General features: G+C 51.1%; 1 protein-coding gene across 2 annotated transcripts; it reads right to left on the reverse strand.

Annotated features, from left to right (window-relative positions):
* Nucleotides 1-69: 69 nt before the first annotated feature.
* myh7ba (myosin, heavy chain 7B, cardiac muscle, beta a) lies at nucleotides 70-15513 on the reverse strand. Of its 2 annotated transcripts, XM_076047967.1 has the most exons (43): nucleotides 15447-15513; nucleotides 14933-15066; nucleotides 14402-14505; nucleotides 14177-14320; nucleotides 13585-13741; nucleotides 12858-12885; nucleotides 12471-12567; nucleotides 11697-11789; nucleotides 11515-11578; nucleotides 11339-11437; nucleotides 11162-11265; nucleotides 10930-11068; nucleotides 10720-10838; nucleotides 10073-10222; nucleotides 9658-9828; nucleotides 9405-9584; nucleotides 9186-9318; nucleotides 8919-8995; nucleotides 8536-8623; nucleotides 8316-8433; nucleotides 8104-8227; nucleotides 7841-7977; nucleotides 5834-6089; nucleotides 5497-5739; nucleotides 5225-5401; nucleotides 5007-5152; nucleotides 4818-4908; nucleotides 4331-4720; nucleotides 4125-4251; nucleotides 3924-4042; nucleotides 3319-3515; nucleotides 3045-3228; nucleotides 2804-2969; nucleotides 2589-2713; nucleotides 2390-2505; nucleotides 2116-2308; nucleotides 1824-2027; nucleotides 1590-1715; nucleotides 1325-1495; nucleotides 1134-1238; nucleotides 927-1022; nucleotides 420-554; nucleotides 70-173 (listed from the first exon to the last, which is right to left on the reverse strand). In XM_076047967.1, exons 2-43 carry the CDS (start codon nucleotides 15027-15029, stop codon nucleotides 162-164), a joined length of 5802 nt encoding a protein of 1933 aa, XP_075904082.1. In that variant the 5' UTR covers nucleotides 15030-15066; nucleotides 15447-15513; the 3' UTR covers nucleotides 70-161. The 2 variants fall into 2 exon arrangements, with proteins under 2 accessions (XP_075904082.1, XP_075904081.1); XM_076047966.1 differs by lacking the exons at nucleotides 12471-12567; nucleotides 14177-14320; nucleotides 14402-14505; nucleotides 14933-15066; nucleotides 15447-15513 and adding an exon at nucleotides 11878-11901 and having other exon boundaries at nucleotides 13585-13672.
* Nucleotides 15514-17177: the final 1664 nt, after the last annotated feature.

Here is a 17177-nt window from a genome sequence, read left to right on the forward strand (position 1 = left end):
TTCCGTATGTGTCATTTGTACTGATTAGGGTGAAGAGGCTTCAAAGAAACAAAAGGGTGGAGATGGTCGTTCTCTGGGAGTTTAGAGCCTTTATTTAGACGCTTCCTGGGCGATGCATAGCTGTCGCAGCTGGCCGCCTCCTGATTGGCTTTGGCTGCACATCAGTCAGGGAGCTGCAACACACAGCACAGAGATGTTTGTTAGCAACCGGCAAACAGTCGCGGCGGAGCCACCCGTGACCGCCGTTCACATCACATGAGGGAACTTCATCAGAGGATTACGCGCACGCACGCACGCACGGCCTGCTCTAAATTAAGCCCTTGTTATGATGCCTGCGGGCTAATTTTAATAAACCTGTCCAAATGTCACAGAGTGCGGCGGCACGCCGTCCCTCTGAAAGGCGACACGGCTCTGCTGACCTTGGCTCCCTGGTCTCGGGTGCGGACCCGCAGCTTGTTGACCTGCGTCTCGGCCACGTCGGCTCGCTCCTCGGCATCGTTCAGCTCGTGCTGCAGCTTCCTGTACTTGGTCAGGTTGGAGTTGGCCTGTTCCTCCTGGGGAGAATAACATTTAAAATAACATGTCTAATTCATTGCATTTATTGTAGATTACTTGGGACACTGAGCAGAGGTAAGTAATTAGAAATAAATAGGAGAAACTACTCTTGAAAGACTCATTGAAATGAGTGCAATAATTTTGTTAATCACCCTTTTTAACTGTAAAATAAGTGTTTTTTAACATGCTCCAATTGACTGTACTGTATTTTAAATTTGATCCTATTATTCTCCTTTAACCTCACTGAATTTCTTTGAAGCAGGTTTTCGCTTCAAGCAAAAATCATTTCAAAAGGTGCTTGAAGACTTTGGTTCATTCTGGCTCCTCCCCCTCCACCAGTCAGTCACATGGTTCAGATCCTCCGGTCTTACCGCGTCGTCGGTCTGCCGCTTGTAGCTCTTGACTTTGGTCTGCAGCTTGTCGATGAGGTCCTGCAGGCGAACCAGGTTCTTCTTGTCTTCCTCAGCCTGCAGCAGCGTTGCAGGAAAACTCAACTCAACCTTTATTTATTGAACCGCTGAAAGACGTGAAGCCGGCTGTGAATCGCGTGGCTGGCTTGCTGCCGGCCTGGTGTTTACCTGGTAGGAGAGCTCCTTGATCCTCCTCTCATACTTGCGCAATATCTTCTGATACTCTTGGCCCTTCTTCTGCTCGGACTCCAGCTCGTTCTCCAGCTCCTTCACCTGCCGGCGAGTCGTCGTTGTTAGTCGATCAGAGGGATTTTTTTGTTTCATGCGGTCGACTCCAGCACCTCCATGCCCCTTCTCACCCTGGCCTCCAGCTTCTGGACCTGCTTCTTGCCACCCTTGAGGGCGATCTGCTCCGCCTCGTCCAGGCGCATCTGCAGGTCCTTGACGGTCTGCTCCATGTTCTTCTTCATCCGCTCCAGGTGAGCGCTGGTGTCCTGCTCCTTCTTCAGCTCCTCTGCCATCATGGCTGCCTACAGCGAGAGACGCAGCAAAACCCAAAACATCAGGTCAGATGTTTCCTTCTGTGGTTTGCATACCATGTGGTTGTTTTGGTGAGGAGCTCACGTCAGTGATGGCCTTCTTGGCCTTCTCCTCGGCGTTGCGACACTCTTGCAAAGCATCGTCCACCTCGTTGGACAGCGTGGAGAGGTCACTCTCCAGCTTCTTCTTCTGGTTGATCAGCCCAGTGTTCTGTGGAGAAGGAAGTCAGACGAGAAAACCCCCCTTCAGATTCATGGAGTTGTTTGTTTTTTTGTTCTTTTTCTTCTCATTTGGAGCATGCGTGAGCCAAGGCCCCACCTGGGAGTGCAGCAGGTTGACTCTCTCGGTGGCCTCCAGCAGCTCGTGCTCTGCCAGCTTGCGCGCTCGCTCGTTCTGCTCCAGCTGCGCCCGGAGCTCCTCCACCTCGGCGGCCAGCAGGTTGTTGCGGCGCTCGGTCACCACCATCTGCTCCTTCAGTTCCTCGTTCTGGTGAATGGTCTCGTCCAGCTCCAGCTGAGTGTCCTGCAGACGGTGAAATGAGTTTGTATTTTTGTTTTTTAAATACTGGAGCCGATGCCTTGGGCAGGTGGATCGGGGGAGCGAGACACACCTTGATTTGGACCTGCAGGTTCCTCAGGAGCTTCTGCGACTCTGCGGCCTGCCTGTTGGCGTGGTTCAGCTGCACCTCTATCTCATTCAGGTCACCCTCCATCTTCTTCCTCAGGCGCACCGCCTCGTTGCGAGACTTGGCCTCGGCATCCAAGGTGGCCTGCATGGACTCCAGGGCTCTCTGGTTGCTCCGGCTGGAGACACAGTAAGACGTCACCCAGGAACCGCTTGCAGTGGTTTGACGCTGACATCTCGCTGTCCTGAAGGAATCTTACCGAAGGTTGTCGAGTTCCTCGTCCTTCTCTGCCAGCTTGCGGTCAACCTCGGCTTTCATCTGGTTGAGCTCCAGCTGGATGCGTAGGGTTTTGCTCTCCTCGTGCTCCAGAGTGCCCTGAGGCAGACAGGCACAGATGCTTGCTGATGGTTCTTGCACATCTTCAGACCAGTCCATCAGGAGGACCTGAATCTTCTTACCTCAGCTTCCTCCAGTGCTGCTTGAATCTCGCTCTTCTCCATGTCCAGGCCCTTCTTCATTTTCTCCAGTTCGTGGATGGTCTTGGACCCCTGACTGATTTGATCTGACAGGTCGCTGATCTCCTCTGCAGGGCGGCAGAATGAAATGGCTCTTAGTTTACATCAAGTCACAGCAGAAATGATATTCCGTGAATGTCGCCAGGAAGGAGTCCTACCCTGGAGGTTCTTGTTCTCGCGCTTGACTGTCTCCAGATGGTCCAGGGCTTCCTCGTAGGAGTTCTTGAGTTTGAAGAGCTCGGTGCTGAGGCCGCGGGACTCCTTCTGGGAGCCCTCCAGCTCCGCCTGGCACTCCTCGTACTTCTGCCTCCACTCAACCACCACCTGGAAGGATTTGGGAGTCATTTCCTTCAGAATCCCGCGGCAGCGGTTGCCCGTGTACTGGAGAGAAAAAAATACCTTGTCAAAGTTGCGCTGCTTTTTGTCCAGGGCAGCGGCTGCGGCGTTGCTGCGCTCCAGGTCGATGACCAGGTCCTCCATCTCCGCCTGTAGACGATGTTTGGTCTTCTCCAGTGAGGAGCATTTGGCATTGGAGGCCTCAACGGTCTCCTCGACCTCCTGCAGGCGGGTGACCAGCTTCTTCCTGGTGAAGGGCAACAAGTGTTTTTGGTTCCTCGGATTTTCTTCCGGCTTTTCAATGTGCAATGTTGTTTAACAATGAGAAGTCACTGACTTGGCTTCCTCAAGTTCCTCGGTCCTCTGGATGGCGTCAGTCTCGTACTTTGTTCTCCACTGAGCCACCTCGGCGTTGGCCTTGGAGAGCGCCCTCTGCAGCTCGGCCTTGGCCTCCTGCTCCTCCTCGTACTGCTCCCTCAAGAGGTCGCAGTCGTGCCGAGATGACTGCAGCGCATGAGCCAGGGCGTTCTTCGCCTTTCCGGGGATGGAGTGTGCATAGTGATTAGGTGTCATGCATGAGGTAGAATTTTCAGAGAAAAACCTGACAAAAGTCCCTTATTATTTTTCCATCTGTGTTTATCTCTCTGTTTACAGCTGCCTGCTAGAACTGTTTGGTTTGTTGGACCTTGGATGTGTTTGGAGGGTGACAAAAAAGAGGCGGCGTCAGAGGGCTGAGCCAACACCTGGCTGAGGGTGTGGTCACTAACCACAGTGCCTTTTATGACATCACAAAGGGCAGAGTTCAGGGCATTTGTCTTTTCTCTTTTTGGGCATGATTGCAAATGTAGCGCAAACAACAGAACTTAATTGGCTTGAAACTCATACAACTGCCCGTTTCTTGAAATATGGGACCTTCAGCCGATGCAGCGACGTCCCACCAACCTTGTTCTCCTCGTCCAGCTGCTTCTTGAGCTCCTCTGCATTTTGACCAAAGGAGTTCTTGGAGCGCTGGAGCTGAGAGATGGTGACTTCCCGCTCCTCCAGCTTCCTGCTCATCTCGGCTGTGGCGGAGGAGGACAAACACACTGAGGTTACACTGTCGCTTGTTGACACCTTCACTAGTGTGGCAAAGTTCTTCCTCACCGCTCTCCGTCTGGGCGCGGTTCCTCTGGGTGCTGCTTTCGTTGAGCTGCCTCTGGAGCTCCTCGGCCTTGGCTTTGGCCTCGTTCATCTGGTCCTCGTAGAGGCGGCACATCTTCTCTGAAGAGGCCTGGGTCAGCAAGACATGGTCACTTGAGTTCTGGAAGGTTTGATCTCACTCCATCCACTCTAACTCTGGCTTCATCTACCTTGCTCTTGGAGAGCTGCTCCACGGTGGAGGCCAGATCGTCCACTTCCATCTTGGCCTCGCTCCTCTCCTTCTCCAGCTTCTGCTTGATGCGCTGCAGACTGTCGATCTGCTCGCCCAGCTCCGCCACTGTGTCGGCGTGCTTCTTGCGCAGCGCCGCCGTGGTGGTCTCGTGGTGCAGCATGGACTCCTCCAGGTCCCGCTTCAGCTTCAGGTAGTCCGTCTCCCGCTTCTTGTTCATCTCGATCTGGGCCGATGTGGCTCCACCGGCCTCCTCCAGCCTCTCGCTCAGCTCCTCCAGCTCGCGGGCCACCTCACCCCGCTGCTTCTCCACCTTGGCCCGGCAGGCCCGCTCCGCCTCCAGCTCCTCTTCCAGCTCCTCTGTACGAGCCTGGAGGAGAGCAGCAGCAGCAGCAGCCGTCACTTGCTGTGGCAGTAACATAACATTTAAGAACAGATGTTTTATGGGTTGAGAGACTGATCTCCACCTGGAGCTCCTTGATCTTCTTTTGGAGCTGGTTAACCATGGCTTGCTCATCTTCCACCCGAGTGCCCATCTCATTCATTTCAAAGTCTTTCCTGTAGTAGATAAAATATCAGAAGCTCTTTGATTATAACCGAGTCCCGGCCGGAAAGTCGTGTTTGTCTTTCTTCTATCATCACTTTGAAAGCCTCACTTTTTCAGCTTCTCTTCGAGTTGCTGCTTGTCATTCTCCAGGTCCATGACTGACTCCAGGGAGAGCTTCAGGTCGCCCTCCAGCTTACGTCTGACCCGTTCCAGGTCCATACGCAGCTTCTTCTCTTGCTCCAGCGAACCCTCCAGCTGAAATACAGAAGTTGGATGAAAAAAAATGCCCTCTAAATCACACAGCAGATCTCTGAGGGCTGAACTCACATCGTCAACTTGCTGCTCCAGCTTGGCCTTGGCCTTGGTCAGAGTGTTGACTTTGTCTTCCTCTGCCTGCAGGTCATCCAGGGTGCGCTGGTGGGCCTCGTGTAGAGCCTTCTTCTCCTTGGTCAGCTTCAGGATGGTTTCATCTAAAGCTGCCATTTCCTCAATCAGGTTCTTCACCTACAGGTCATTTTAGAAGATGAAGACTATGTTGAAGAAAGGCTCTCTCTGTGGCCCTTTACTGCCCCCTGCAGGCACCTTGTCTGCTTCCTCACCTTGTTCTCTGTGGCGTGCTTCTCCTTCTCCACTTTCGCCAGGGTGATCTCCAGGTCGTCGATGTCTTTCTTCAGCTCGGCGCACTCGTCCTCAAGCTTGCGCTTCTTGGCCACCACGTTGGCGCTCATTTCCTCCTCGTCCTCCAGCCGCTCCATGATCTCCTTGACTTTGGCCTCCAGCTGGATCTTGGTCTTGATGAGCAGGTCGCAGCGTTCTTCAGCGTCGGCTAGATTGTCCTGCTCCTGCGGGGAGTAGTGAGCAGCAACGAGCGTTCAGCACACTTTATGAGCCCACCCTGCAATCTGCACAGCCCGAGGTGGGCGAGGGAGAACTTACGGCCTGCAGCTGGAGAGCCAGGTCGTTCTTCTCTTGGATCAGGCTGACCTGCTTCTCCTCCAGCTCCTTGCGCTTGAGCTCGGATTTCTCCAGGGCCTCCTTCAGCTTGGCCAGCTCCTCCTTCAGGGAGGCCAGCTCCTTCTCGGTGGTGGCGCTCTTCAGCAAAGGCTTGATCTTGAAGAAGAGCTTCATCCAGGGCCAGTGCTTGACGGCATTGAAGGCCCGGATGTTCCACTGGATGATCATCAGAGCCTCCCTGAACAGAGAGGTGAGCATTTTTATGTCACTTCTTTTTGCTTTTGTTTTTAATATCTGGAATAAAGGTTAAAGGTTAAAGTCCCACTGATTGACACATCCCGAAGAATGCGAAATTTGTCCTTCGCATTTGACCCATCCCTCGAGGGAGCAGTGCACGACAGCGGTGCCGCGCCCGGGAATCATTGGGTGATCTAACCCCCCAATTCCAACCCTGAATACTGAGTGCCAAGCAGGGAGGCTTGGAATATAAAGGAAATGAATATAAAATGACACGTGAACCAATGACTTCCTCTTCCAGTTGGACAGTATATATTTTTTAGTTTTCTATAAATTAATAGATTTTATGTAAATAGGATTAAACTTGTCGTTTTTTTTAAATTACTAACTAAATAACTTTAGTTAGTATTCAATAACTAAATACAAAATTTTAATACTAAAACTAATATTTCACATTAGTCTTTGAATTTTTATTTATTTATTTTTTCTTTAATTGTTAGTGTTTTTAATATACATTTTCTGTCGCTAGTAATGGCAGCGTCACTGGCGGCTGTCAGTCCAATGAAGGCGTTTGCGCCACGGTGTGATTGATGTCCAGCCCAGGTGGCGACATTAATCTGGAACTGGTAGAGCTTAGTGTGTGTGTGTGTGTGTGTGTGTCAGGTGAAGAGAAGAAGGTCAGGAAGATTTACTGTATCTGGGAGTTCCCCTCCACCCTTCCCCACTTATTCAAGTTGGCTCCTATTCCTGCCGCTGCCTCTAATCATAAACCCGAGGATGCGACATGAAATCATAAACCAAACGCTGCCGGACATGTTCCACCGCCGGCCCGCATCGGTTTGATCTCAGCAGAATGGCGTCCCGGGGGCCTAAATATGGAGCTGGGGCGCCCTGGTCAAGGACTTCCTGTCAGTGTTAAGAGGATGGGCTTGAGCGTGCACTGGGCGGGCGGGCGGGTGCGTGTGTGCTGGAGGTCTGATTGCATTTTTGACGTGACACCGTGCCAGGGCGCCTCTCAAAGGTGAGCGTCTGTGTTTATTTAGGAACCAAAGCCTTCGGCCGCCACTGCGACCCTCCGTCATCCCACCAATGCACTCACTCAGAGTCACAGGCGCCGCAGACAAAAGGGGCCAGGGGCCATCAGGCCAGGAGGTGGTTGTGTATGTGTGTGTGTGTGTGTTGTGTGTATTTTTAGGGGAGGGCCCCGAGCAGCTGCTGCTTGACACATGTCGCCACCTGGCCGTCAGGGACACCATCAGCATTGTTTAATTTAGTGAGCGCGACTGGAGAGAATGGTCGGAGACTTGCAAGAGGAGTGTGTGTCCTGCGTGTGTGTGTGTGTGTATGTGAGGGCCACACACACACACACACACATACATGCCTTAGAAAACCATACAAGGGCACACACACGCCTCACACACGTCGATAACACTGCCCTTGCGTGCCTGGCGTGCCACAGGCAGGGAGGGAACACTGAGGGGTCGGGTGTCTGCAGACTGGAGGCGCTGTCCAACCTGCTGGGAGCAGCAACTGCTGCGTGAGGGCGTGGAGGCCTTTGGAGTTTTTTTCTTTTTTTTTCATTTTGTTTTTTTCCTGAATGCCTTCACCTTCCTGTGGGGTTTCATGTTCAAAGCCCCCCACCCCCACCCCCACCCTCAACAACCTAATAATACACTCCAAACTCACTCGGGTTCATCAAAGAGGGATTTTTCGAACCCGAGTGGAGTGGAGACGAGTCCCTCTGTTCTCTACCTTCTCTCCAGCATCTTCTGCAGCTCCATCCTCATGATTTTGCCGCGAGCCACCGCCTGCAGCATCGTCAGGACTTTGGCCAGACGCTCGTCCCTCATCTCCTCCAGGTGACCCAGCAGGCCGGCCTTGAAGAACACCTGGACGTCGGCCAGTCAAAGCAAAGAGACCTTCTCATCAGGTTTGGACTTTAGTATCATCACTACATCTTTGCCTTCAAATGAATTTTTTTTTTTTTGGTGATCGACTGAATCTTTTTTTTGCACCTTTGTGTGTCCAAATCTGTACTGGTTGTGGTCGATGTCCAGCGAGCTCAGGAGCTTCTCCGCAGCCTTTCTGCTGTCCACGAACTTATCATCAGGGATGGCTTGAGGATTGAGGATGCGGTAGCTGAATGGAGGAACATTCAAGGCCTGATTAGCGCCATCATTCAGAGAGACACCTTTTTGTTTTTTTGCACATGCAGATTGGGCTGTACCGCTGTTTGAACTCGGCGTAGAGGATGCGGTTTGGAAAGCCCTTCCTGCAGATCCTGATGCCTTCCAGCACGCCGTTGCAGCGCAGCTGGTGCAGTACCAGGAATGAGTCCATGATCCCTGTGGGGAGCAGACACACACTGAGCGTCAGCTTCAGACATCCTGCTGCCGCCCAGGTGTGAGGATGGCGAGGGTGTGTGTGAATGTGCGTGCGTGCGTCACCTGGAGTCTTGGTCTCGTTGGGGATGATACAGCGGACAAAGTGCGGCTGAGTGCTGCGCAGGTTGGTCATCAGCTTGTTCAGGTTTTCCTGCCGGGAGACGGAGAAGCTGCTGTCACGACACACGATTAATAAAAAACAACAACACCAACAGCAAAGGAGGAAGGGTGGAGGTGGAGGTGATCGGCTGATGGGCCGACTCGACGCCACAGAGAGGAGCCAGCACAGACTTAAAGTGATGTTCATGTGATCATTGCCCTAAACATCACTGCAAGTCTTAACTGCCTCCGTCCCCGGCTCTCCTGGCGACGCCCTCAGCGTCTCGCAGCTCAGCTGTGGAAACATCAGGGTCACGCAGGACCCTCGGTGGTTCCTGGTCAGTTACCTTGTGAACCTGAGACACGGTCTGGAAGGACGCCGCCTTCTTCCTCTTCTCTTTGATGCCGCTCTTATGCTCGGATGCTGCAGGGAAGGCAGGTGGAGAGATCGTCATATTTTAACTTGACTCTGTATCGATTGACAGCACTTCATGTGTTTTCTTTTTAACTTGACTTTCCTTTGTGTGCATGCACAAATAGCAAATAATAAATCTTGATGTCTCAGAAGGCCCGGAGCTTCCGGCTGAGGTCGCTGTGCAGGGAGGTCGCCCTACCTGAGTCTGAGCCCACGTAGTTCTCGTACAGCGAGGCCAGCAGCTTGTTGGACGACTTCTGGAAACACACCACCACCGTCTCGTTCAGCGGGTCTTTGTTTTTATCCAGCCAGCCAATGATGTTGTACGGCACCTGTTCAAGACAGTTGTGTGTGAATTTAACAGTGTGTGTGTGTGTGTGAAATCACTCCCAGGGCCTCCTTGAGGGGAGAGACTCACCACTCCGGCGTAGTGCACCAGCTCAAAGTGGGCCTCGTACTTGCGCTTCTTGTCTGGCCGCGGCTTCTGGAAATTGGGCGACTTGCCGATGTGGTGGTCGTACATCTTGGCCTTGAAGCTGCTGTCGGTGGCCTTGGGGAACATGCACTCCTCTTCAAGGATGGACATGATGCCCATTGGCTGCAGGGACGAGGGAGGCAAGCGTCTCACACAGCTCCTTCACTCGCTCAAGCGAGGGTCGGCCTCCCTTTACCTTCTCGATCAGGTCTATGCAGGCCTGCAGGTCCAGGCCGAAGTCGATGAAGGTCCACTCGATGCCCTCCCTCTTGTACTCCTCCTGCTCCAGGATGAACATGTGGTGGTTGAAGAACTGCTGCAGCTTCTCGTTGGTGAAGTTGATGCACAGCTGCTCGAAGCTGTTGAGCTGCGACAACAGACAGAGCGGCAGGTGTTCAGCCGCGGCGAACGGGGGAGCGATAAACCAGGAGAACACGTCACAGAGATTTAACCGATTCGACACGGGAGAAAAAGCTGCGGCGGAGGGAGCGTCTGAGGATACTGAACCTTTTAGCTGTTATTAGTATTATTATAATAATGATAAGAAAACAAATAATAAAAATAATCATAACTATTATAATGTCGGTTCCATCAACTGAATGTTGATTTACCTCAAAGATCTCAAAGCCAGCAATGTCCAGGACTCCTATGAAGTACTGGCGGGGCAGCGAGGTGTAGAGGGTCCGGTTGATCCGACCCACCAGCCACTTGAACATGCGGTCGTACGTGGCTTTGGCCAGTGCGCCGACCGCGTAGTTCACCTGCACAGAGGGAAGTCAGGGATTAGCTGGGGCTTCAAGTGTGTGTCAGTCGGCACTCGAGACAACCAAAAAAAAACATTTCATTTTTAATGTATTTTTATTTTTAAATTTCTATTATTGTTGGTATGTATAATGATGATGATGATAATAATGTTATTATTATTATTATTATTATTATTATTATTATTAATAATAATAATAATAATAATAATAATAATAATAATAATAACAATTACATTATTATTATTATTATTATTATTATAACAATAATAGTATCAAGAAGAAGAACTGACAGAAATTAGGTGAAGAATAATAATTACTTTGTTATTATTTTGCTTGACTTGTTTTACAATCTCATCTGCTTTTCAGTCTTCCAGTTTCTGTGTGAGCTCTAAAAGCACTCTGGGTCGACTCTGTTGCCTCTAAAGTGTTTCACATCCAAATTTGAGCTGTGAGCACAGTTAAACTTTTTTATTATTAAAAATCTGTTGGCTCACCTGCTCGACATTCTGTCCCTTCACCACGTACTCGTTCCCCACCTTCACCCTGGGGTGGAGGAGGCCCTTGATGAGGTCGGCTGAGCTGACTCCCATCAGGTAGGAGGCCTTGTCTGCACCTGTCGACCGAGTTGGAGACATCAGGATCCAATAAAAACAAAAAAAACAAATCAGTCTTTTTCAACTCAATGCACAATCTCGGCTTCTCACTTTCAGTGCCGACGGCCTCGGCCTGCTCCTCTCGCTGCTTCTGCTTGAACTTCATGTTGCCAAAGTGCATGATGGCGCCGACGATCTTGTAGCAGCCGTACTTCTCGTCTGGCAGGAAGCCCAGGATGTCCATGGCGTGCTGGGAGGAAGAAAAGAACAGAAAAGAGAAGTCATCATCCCACCAGATTCCCAAGCCGCAGCTGAATCTCCGGCTGTGTGGAGAAGTTCTCACATCCGTGGCCATCAGCTCCTGAGCGTCGTCCAGGCTCTCCACCGTGGTCACGCCCTGGGAGCAGAAGTGGTAGTCGTACGGGTTGGATGACACCAGCAGCATGTCTGCAACAAGGAGGAGGCAACACGGTCGCACCAGAGTGTAGACCAAGGTCAAGAGCTCAAGGTCAAGACTCACCCAACAGTTCTGGTTTCTTCTGCGACATGATCTGGTAGTAGATGTGGTAGCTCCTCTCGCCAGGTTGCTGGAATATCACTCTGGACTTTTCCAGAAGATCTAAAGGACCAAAACATGTTCATTTATATTGTTTCAGATTCAAGACAGCAAAAATAAAACCTGGACCGTTAACGTACATATATCGATATCAGCCGACGCGAGTTTCCCGGTCGGCCCAAAGTGGATGCGGATGAACTTTCCCTGTGGAAGAAAGTACAACAGTTATAAAAGGACCTGCTCCGTCATCCAACAAAAAGTTAGTAGGCCAGTTTAAGAGTGAGCGCAAGACTGACTGAAACCAAGGAATTTTGGTACTCACAAATCGGGAAGAGTTGTCATTCCTCAGAGTTTTGGCGTTCCCAAAGGCCTCCATGGCGGGATTCGCCTCAATGATCTGATCCTCCAGGGTCCCCTGGAAGGAAGAAAGAAGCTCATAAGTTCCTGCTGAATGTCAAAAAAAAGTCAGAAACATATAGTTTTTGTCTGCAACTGTAACTCACCCCTGTTTTAGTGGCAGGCCCTTGCTGCAAAAGAATCAAGTGAGAGGCGTGAGAGTCAAATCGTTCAAAGTATTTCAATTATCAGTGTTTTCCAAATGAAAAAAGAGACCAGCTGGAAAACTGCTGGAAAAGTGTGTTTAAAACTGATTAAAAAAAATCAAAACACCACAAGCCACTTTATTTTTTATTGTGGAGTGGAGTAGGATGAGAGAAAAGGGGAGGAAAAATCCAAAACACAAAAAAACAAGCACAGAAAAGTCAAAAGGAAAAGTCAAAGTGGGGGAGAAGAGATGGTGTGAAATCTGGAGCAAAAAGAGAAGACACTGAGAGGGTTAAAAATCAAAAAAGAAGTTTGCAGCCAATAAGAAAGCAGAGTACAGTGGCTGGAAATGACGACGGGACACATGAGGGTGAAAACAGGAATGTAATCAGTTGGCCACTTTTCACAGAGGAAAATGTATGGAAACAATTTAGGGGGAAACACTGTGGGGATTCCTGAAGAAAAATGAAGAAAACAAAAAACTGGATACAACAAAAATGAGGAAAAAATGAAGCTGGGGAAGAAAAATAGGGGGTTGCCACATCAGCCTTACTCCTTTTTTGGCAGGCGTGTCCCCAAGAGCTGCCACAATGGCAAAATACTGAATGACACGTTTCGTGTTGACAGTTTTGCCAGCACCGGATTCTCCGCTATAGGAGTGTAAAACAATGGAAAAATAAACAAGGTGCACAAACAACAGGCAAAAAAGGTGGTCACAAAACTGCTGTGTGGCAAACTAGAATTGAATTCACTGCATGTTGTGTAAGAGAAAGAAGAGCAAAAAAAGAGACAGGAGTTTCATTTGGAAAAAGAAAATGTAAAAATGAAAAAGCCATTGGAAAAATATAAAACCTTTAAGGTGGGAGTGTGTGGGTGGTCCTCCGCTTAATGCCTCACTTGAATTAAATACACACCGGAAACTTGAAACACTCATACTTACGTGATGAGCATGGACTGATTCTCACGATCTGGAGGAGACACAGATGAAGAGCGTTCATTCAGCTGCGGGCCTCTGAGCAGACAGCAGAGGCTGGGACTGGGGCTGGGACTGGGACTGGGACTATGACTGGTACTGGGGCTGGGATTGGGATTGGGATTGGGACTATGACTGGGGCTGGGACTATGACTGGGGCTGGGACTGGGACCGGGACTGGGACTGGGACTGGGACTATGACTGGGACTGGGGCTGGGATTGGGATTGGGATTGGGATTGGGGCTGGGACTGGGACTATGACTGGGGCTGGGACTATGACTTGGGCTGGACTGGGACTATGACTGGGACTATGACTGGGGCTGGGACGATGACTTGGGCTGGGGCTGGGACTCTGACTGGGACTATGACTGGGACTATGACTGGGGCTGGGACTATGACTGGGACTATGACTGGGACTGGGACTCTGACTGGGACTCTGACTGGGACTGGGACTATGACTGGGACTATGACTGGGACTCGGACTCTGACTGGGACTATGGCTGGGACTGGGACTATGACTGGGACTATGACTGGGACCGGGACTGGGACTATGACTGGGACTGGGACTATGACTGGGACTATGACTGGGACCGGGACTGGGACTGGGACTGGGACTATGACTGGGACTGGGACTATGACTGGGACCGGGACTGGGACTATGACTGGGACTATGACTGGGACTGGCACCACTCACTGCGCAGCATGTCATTGTAGGCGTTGTCCGCAATGGAGTAGATGTGCGGTGGCGTCTCCGAGCGCCGCTTGCCCTTGTAGGCTGCGACCACGGGGGCCGTGTAGACGGGCAGCCACTTGTAGGGGTTGACCGTCACACAGAAGAGGCCTGAGTAGGTCTGTGGAGACAGGCAGTCGCACAGTTGGAGCTTTAAAATGTATTTAAAAATAAGCTAAAGAAGTTAAAAGTTGTTACTTAAGTAAATAATACCCAAATCCTCTCCCTCTATCCCCTCCTGCTGTATTTAAATCTGAACTTAGATTGTTGCATGCTATTTGTTAGGAATTTATATTTGCTGTTTGTTTGTTTTTTTGTAAATATTATTCTTGTCAATTTTGAAGAAGAAAAAAAGTGCATACAGAATGTAGAGAGTGCAGCATGGCTGAGAATTAAGCACTGGAAAACATCTCTCATCAGACTTGCAAACGGCAGCGCAGCTGAAGTTCCAGGCACATTACAGACCGACGGACAGACAGACAGACGGACGGACGGACAGCTGAGGCAGTTGGCCGCTCTGTGCCCCGCCGGCGGGGACTTTAGCGGCTCGACTCACGTAGATCATCCAGGACGAGTAGCGCCTGCGCAGGTTGAACAGCACGGACGCCTCGTTGAGGTGCGTCAGCATGGCCATGTCTTCGATCATGTCATACTTGGGCGGGTTCATCTGCTGGACGTCGCCGTCCTTCACCGTCAGAGTCTGCGGCGGCCCGGAGGAGACGGACGGATGTCAGTGGCGAATGTCTTTCTCTCGGCTTGTTTTCATTACATTGTTTCTCACCTTCCCATCTTTGGTTTCGACGACGACTTGGTCGCCGCTGCGCTCCCTGATCTCGATCTCGATGTAGGCCTCCTTCTCATCGGGGACCCAGGCTCGCTTCTTCCCTGAGGGCGCAGCGCAGCGTGTGAACCGGGAGGAGAGCGAAGGGGAAAGCGAACAAAACTGATGAACAGGATCCACACCCACATCTGAACCTGTGCTAGAAGCAATTATCAACGCTGAATCAAACGAACGAGGCTGTAGTTTAAATCCAAGTTTCTTTAATCGGAAAAAGGAGAGAGTTAATTGTTGTGATTGCTTATATTTTTTTTAAAAACTGAAATATGACGGGGATTTACCGTAAAACTGTAAGGACAACACACATTATTTCAAAGTCACGAGTCGCTCGTGCACAAAACAACACAAGGCTGCGAGCGACTTGTTCCTTTATTTTGTCTATCAGACACGAATCTGAAGGCGAATTAACCCCAATTAACACGACCACTCTTCTCTCTCTGCGCAACTTCGCAGCTGTCCTCGAAGGGGCCTTACCGTCGAAGGGAACCGTGTGCGCCGTCAGCAGCTCCAGCTCGGATTTGCGCAAAAACGACGCCGCCTCGCCGAAGTCCTTCATGTCGAAGCGCGACATGGTGGCAGCTGGTCGCCCGCCGAGCTGTCAGATTCCTCTGGTGACAAGACAGAGCTTCGCGTTAGGCTTCACTCACAGGTGTGTGTGTGTGTGTGTGTGTGTGTGTGTGTGTGTGTGTGTGTGTGTGTGTGTGTGTGTGTGTGTGTGTGTGTGTGTCTCTCGCCCCCCCTCTCTCTCCCTCTCTCTCTCTCTGTAGCGTCACTGGAGAAGACGGGGGCGCGACTCGCCTCATGCGTAAAGAGCGCAAAAAGCCCAAACTCTCCACCAACGAGAGTTCATCGTAAGACAGAGATGTTAGAAAACTTGTCAGTCAACTTCTATCAGTTTCTAATTCTAACACGAAGCTTTAAAGGGCGGCCGGTGCGCGCAAAAACAAAACAAAACAAAAACAAAAAGTGCGGGCTGAGATCCACCTACCGAAGCAAAGGCGCAAAGCTTTCCGCTGACCTCGGGACGACCACAACCAAATAGCAGCCTGCCGAGAGACGCGGCCTCCTTTATAACGCACTCCTCAAGGTCACGGTCAGTGGACATTTGTCGCTCATTAGCATACGGCACCTCCTCCGACGCCCATTGGTGCCGCGCGCCCGTCTCAATTGACACAAAAGGAAAGCGACGTTTTTGTCATTGCGCTAAACCCAAGCCGGCTATTTTCGTATCCCAGTTATTTTATGCACTGGGTTAACACTGCACACACACGCTGCCGGGAGAGGGAGGGGGAGGGAGTGGGGGGTGTATGAGAAGCATGCCTGTGCGGAAGGAATGTGAGTTTTTACACGCTGTGAAGTTCTGAAGGGCAGAGCATCGCTGCCGCTGCCGCCCGCCTGGACGCTGCTTTGAGCGGCCGTTCACAGTTAAAGGCCCCGAGTTCCTCCGACCTCGCCACTGTTTCCTATCAGTCCTCCGCCAGAGGCCTCCTGCCTGTCAGAGAAGTCAGGCTTTGACTTCAGTTCTTCAACCCTCGTTTTTTAAAAAATATCAAAAACGGGCCAAAACAGGCCGTGCTGACTTTGGGCCTTTGTGATGTCACAAAGGGTGCTGATTCTTCCTCCGTGTGAGACCAACCACCTCACTTCTGTCACCCTATCGCGTCAAGAGCATCACTTTTAGCAGGAAGCTGTAAACAGAGGGCTAATTGTGCTGGTTTTTTTTCCAGAGAATCCGCTCTGGTCGTTGTGAATCGGAGTGACGTGCACGCGAGGTCGCACGAGCACCTTGCGAGTGAGTGGAATGTAAAATTTGCCTAAAGAATGTTGGACCCTCACGGGCCAACCAAGCAACCTGGATCGGCTGAGAGGGAAACTGGAGCTAAAGCCAGAGGGGCCGCTCCACATTTCTATTTTTAAATTTTTTTTAATCTGCCCTCAACCCGGCAGTGGACAGAGGTGAACTCTTTCCTCTGTAGGTGACTGCGCTACTTATAAACACATGTTGCCCTCAGGTCGGAGCCCTGCAGCTTGCTATTGTGCGCCGCTACAGAGGATGCAACCTTAGCGCAGGTTATTTTGGGGAGTGGCGCAGCATTAAACACGCCGCTACTATAAATACGCAAAGTGCTAATATTAATAGAAAGGTGGCGCGTGGCCGCCGGCCGCACGCTTAAAGTTGCTCCATTAGAAAAATTTCTGTGGTGGTGGTGGGGCCTAAAAAACGAGCCGTGATTTATTTGCCGTACGTGAGGGAGACGCTCGGGGCCTTATTTTTAAAACGCTGGGTGTTTGAAGCCGCGGCCAGATCAGATCCGGAGGTTTAGCCGCTCGGCCCCGCGGATGGAAAATGAGCCGCCGCCGCTGCCGCCGCCGCCGCCGCCGCCGCCGCCACTGCTGCCGCCTCTTGGGTTGAACGAACTCTGACATGCTGAAATGAAGTATATCAGGTAATTCTGGAATATGGTCGGCGCCTCCCGCTGGATGTGACCTTCAGCAGCAGGGAGAGAGGTTGGAGCCTGGTATGGCAGCAGGGTGACAGTGCAGCTTCGGGGTGGGGGGGTGGAGTAGAGGGTTGGGGGGCGACCGCAGCTTCTCAGAATAGACAAAGCCAGAGTCCAGCATTCCTGATAGGGAGATTGACTGTCCGCCGTCGGCTCAGACAAATGATCCAAAACGCGGCGCAGATGAGCGACGGGCCGAAAGTTTCTTTCTTTCTTTG

This window comes from Nelusetta ayraudi, unplaced genomic scaffold (assembly GCF_046127955.1).
Source record: "Nelusetta ayraudi isolate G7.1 ecotype Tasmania unplaced genomic scaffold, CSIRO-AGI_Nayr_v1 ptg000096l, whole genome shotgun sequence".
Taxonomy (NCBI): Eukaryota; Metazoa; Chordata; class Actinopteri; order Tetraodontiformes; family Monacanthidae; genus Nelusetta; species Nelusetta ayraudi.

What these genes read in the sequence shown, in the direction of transcription:
- myh7ba (XM_076047967.1), bottom strand. Translation starts at nt 15,029, where the DNA reads ATGTCGCGCTTCGACATGAAGGACTTCGGCGAGGCGGCGTCGTTTTTG. An exon ending in GCATAGACCTGATCGAGAAG is followed by an intron (nt 9,585 to 9,657) that starts GTAAAGGGAGGC and finishes TCGTCCCTGCAG; the next exon opens with CCAATGGGCATCATGTCCAT. An exon ending in CTACGTGGGCTCAGACTCAG is followed by an intron (nt 8,996 to 9,185) that starts GTAGGGCGACCT and finishes CCTTCCCTGCAG; the next exon opens with CATCCGAGCATAAGAGCGGC.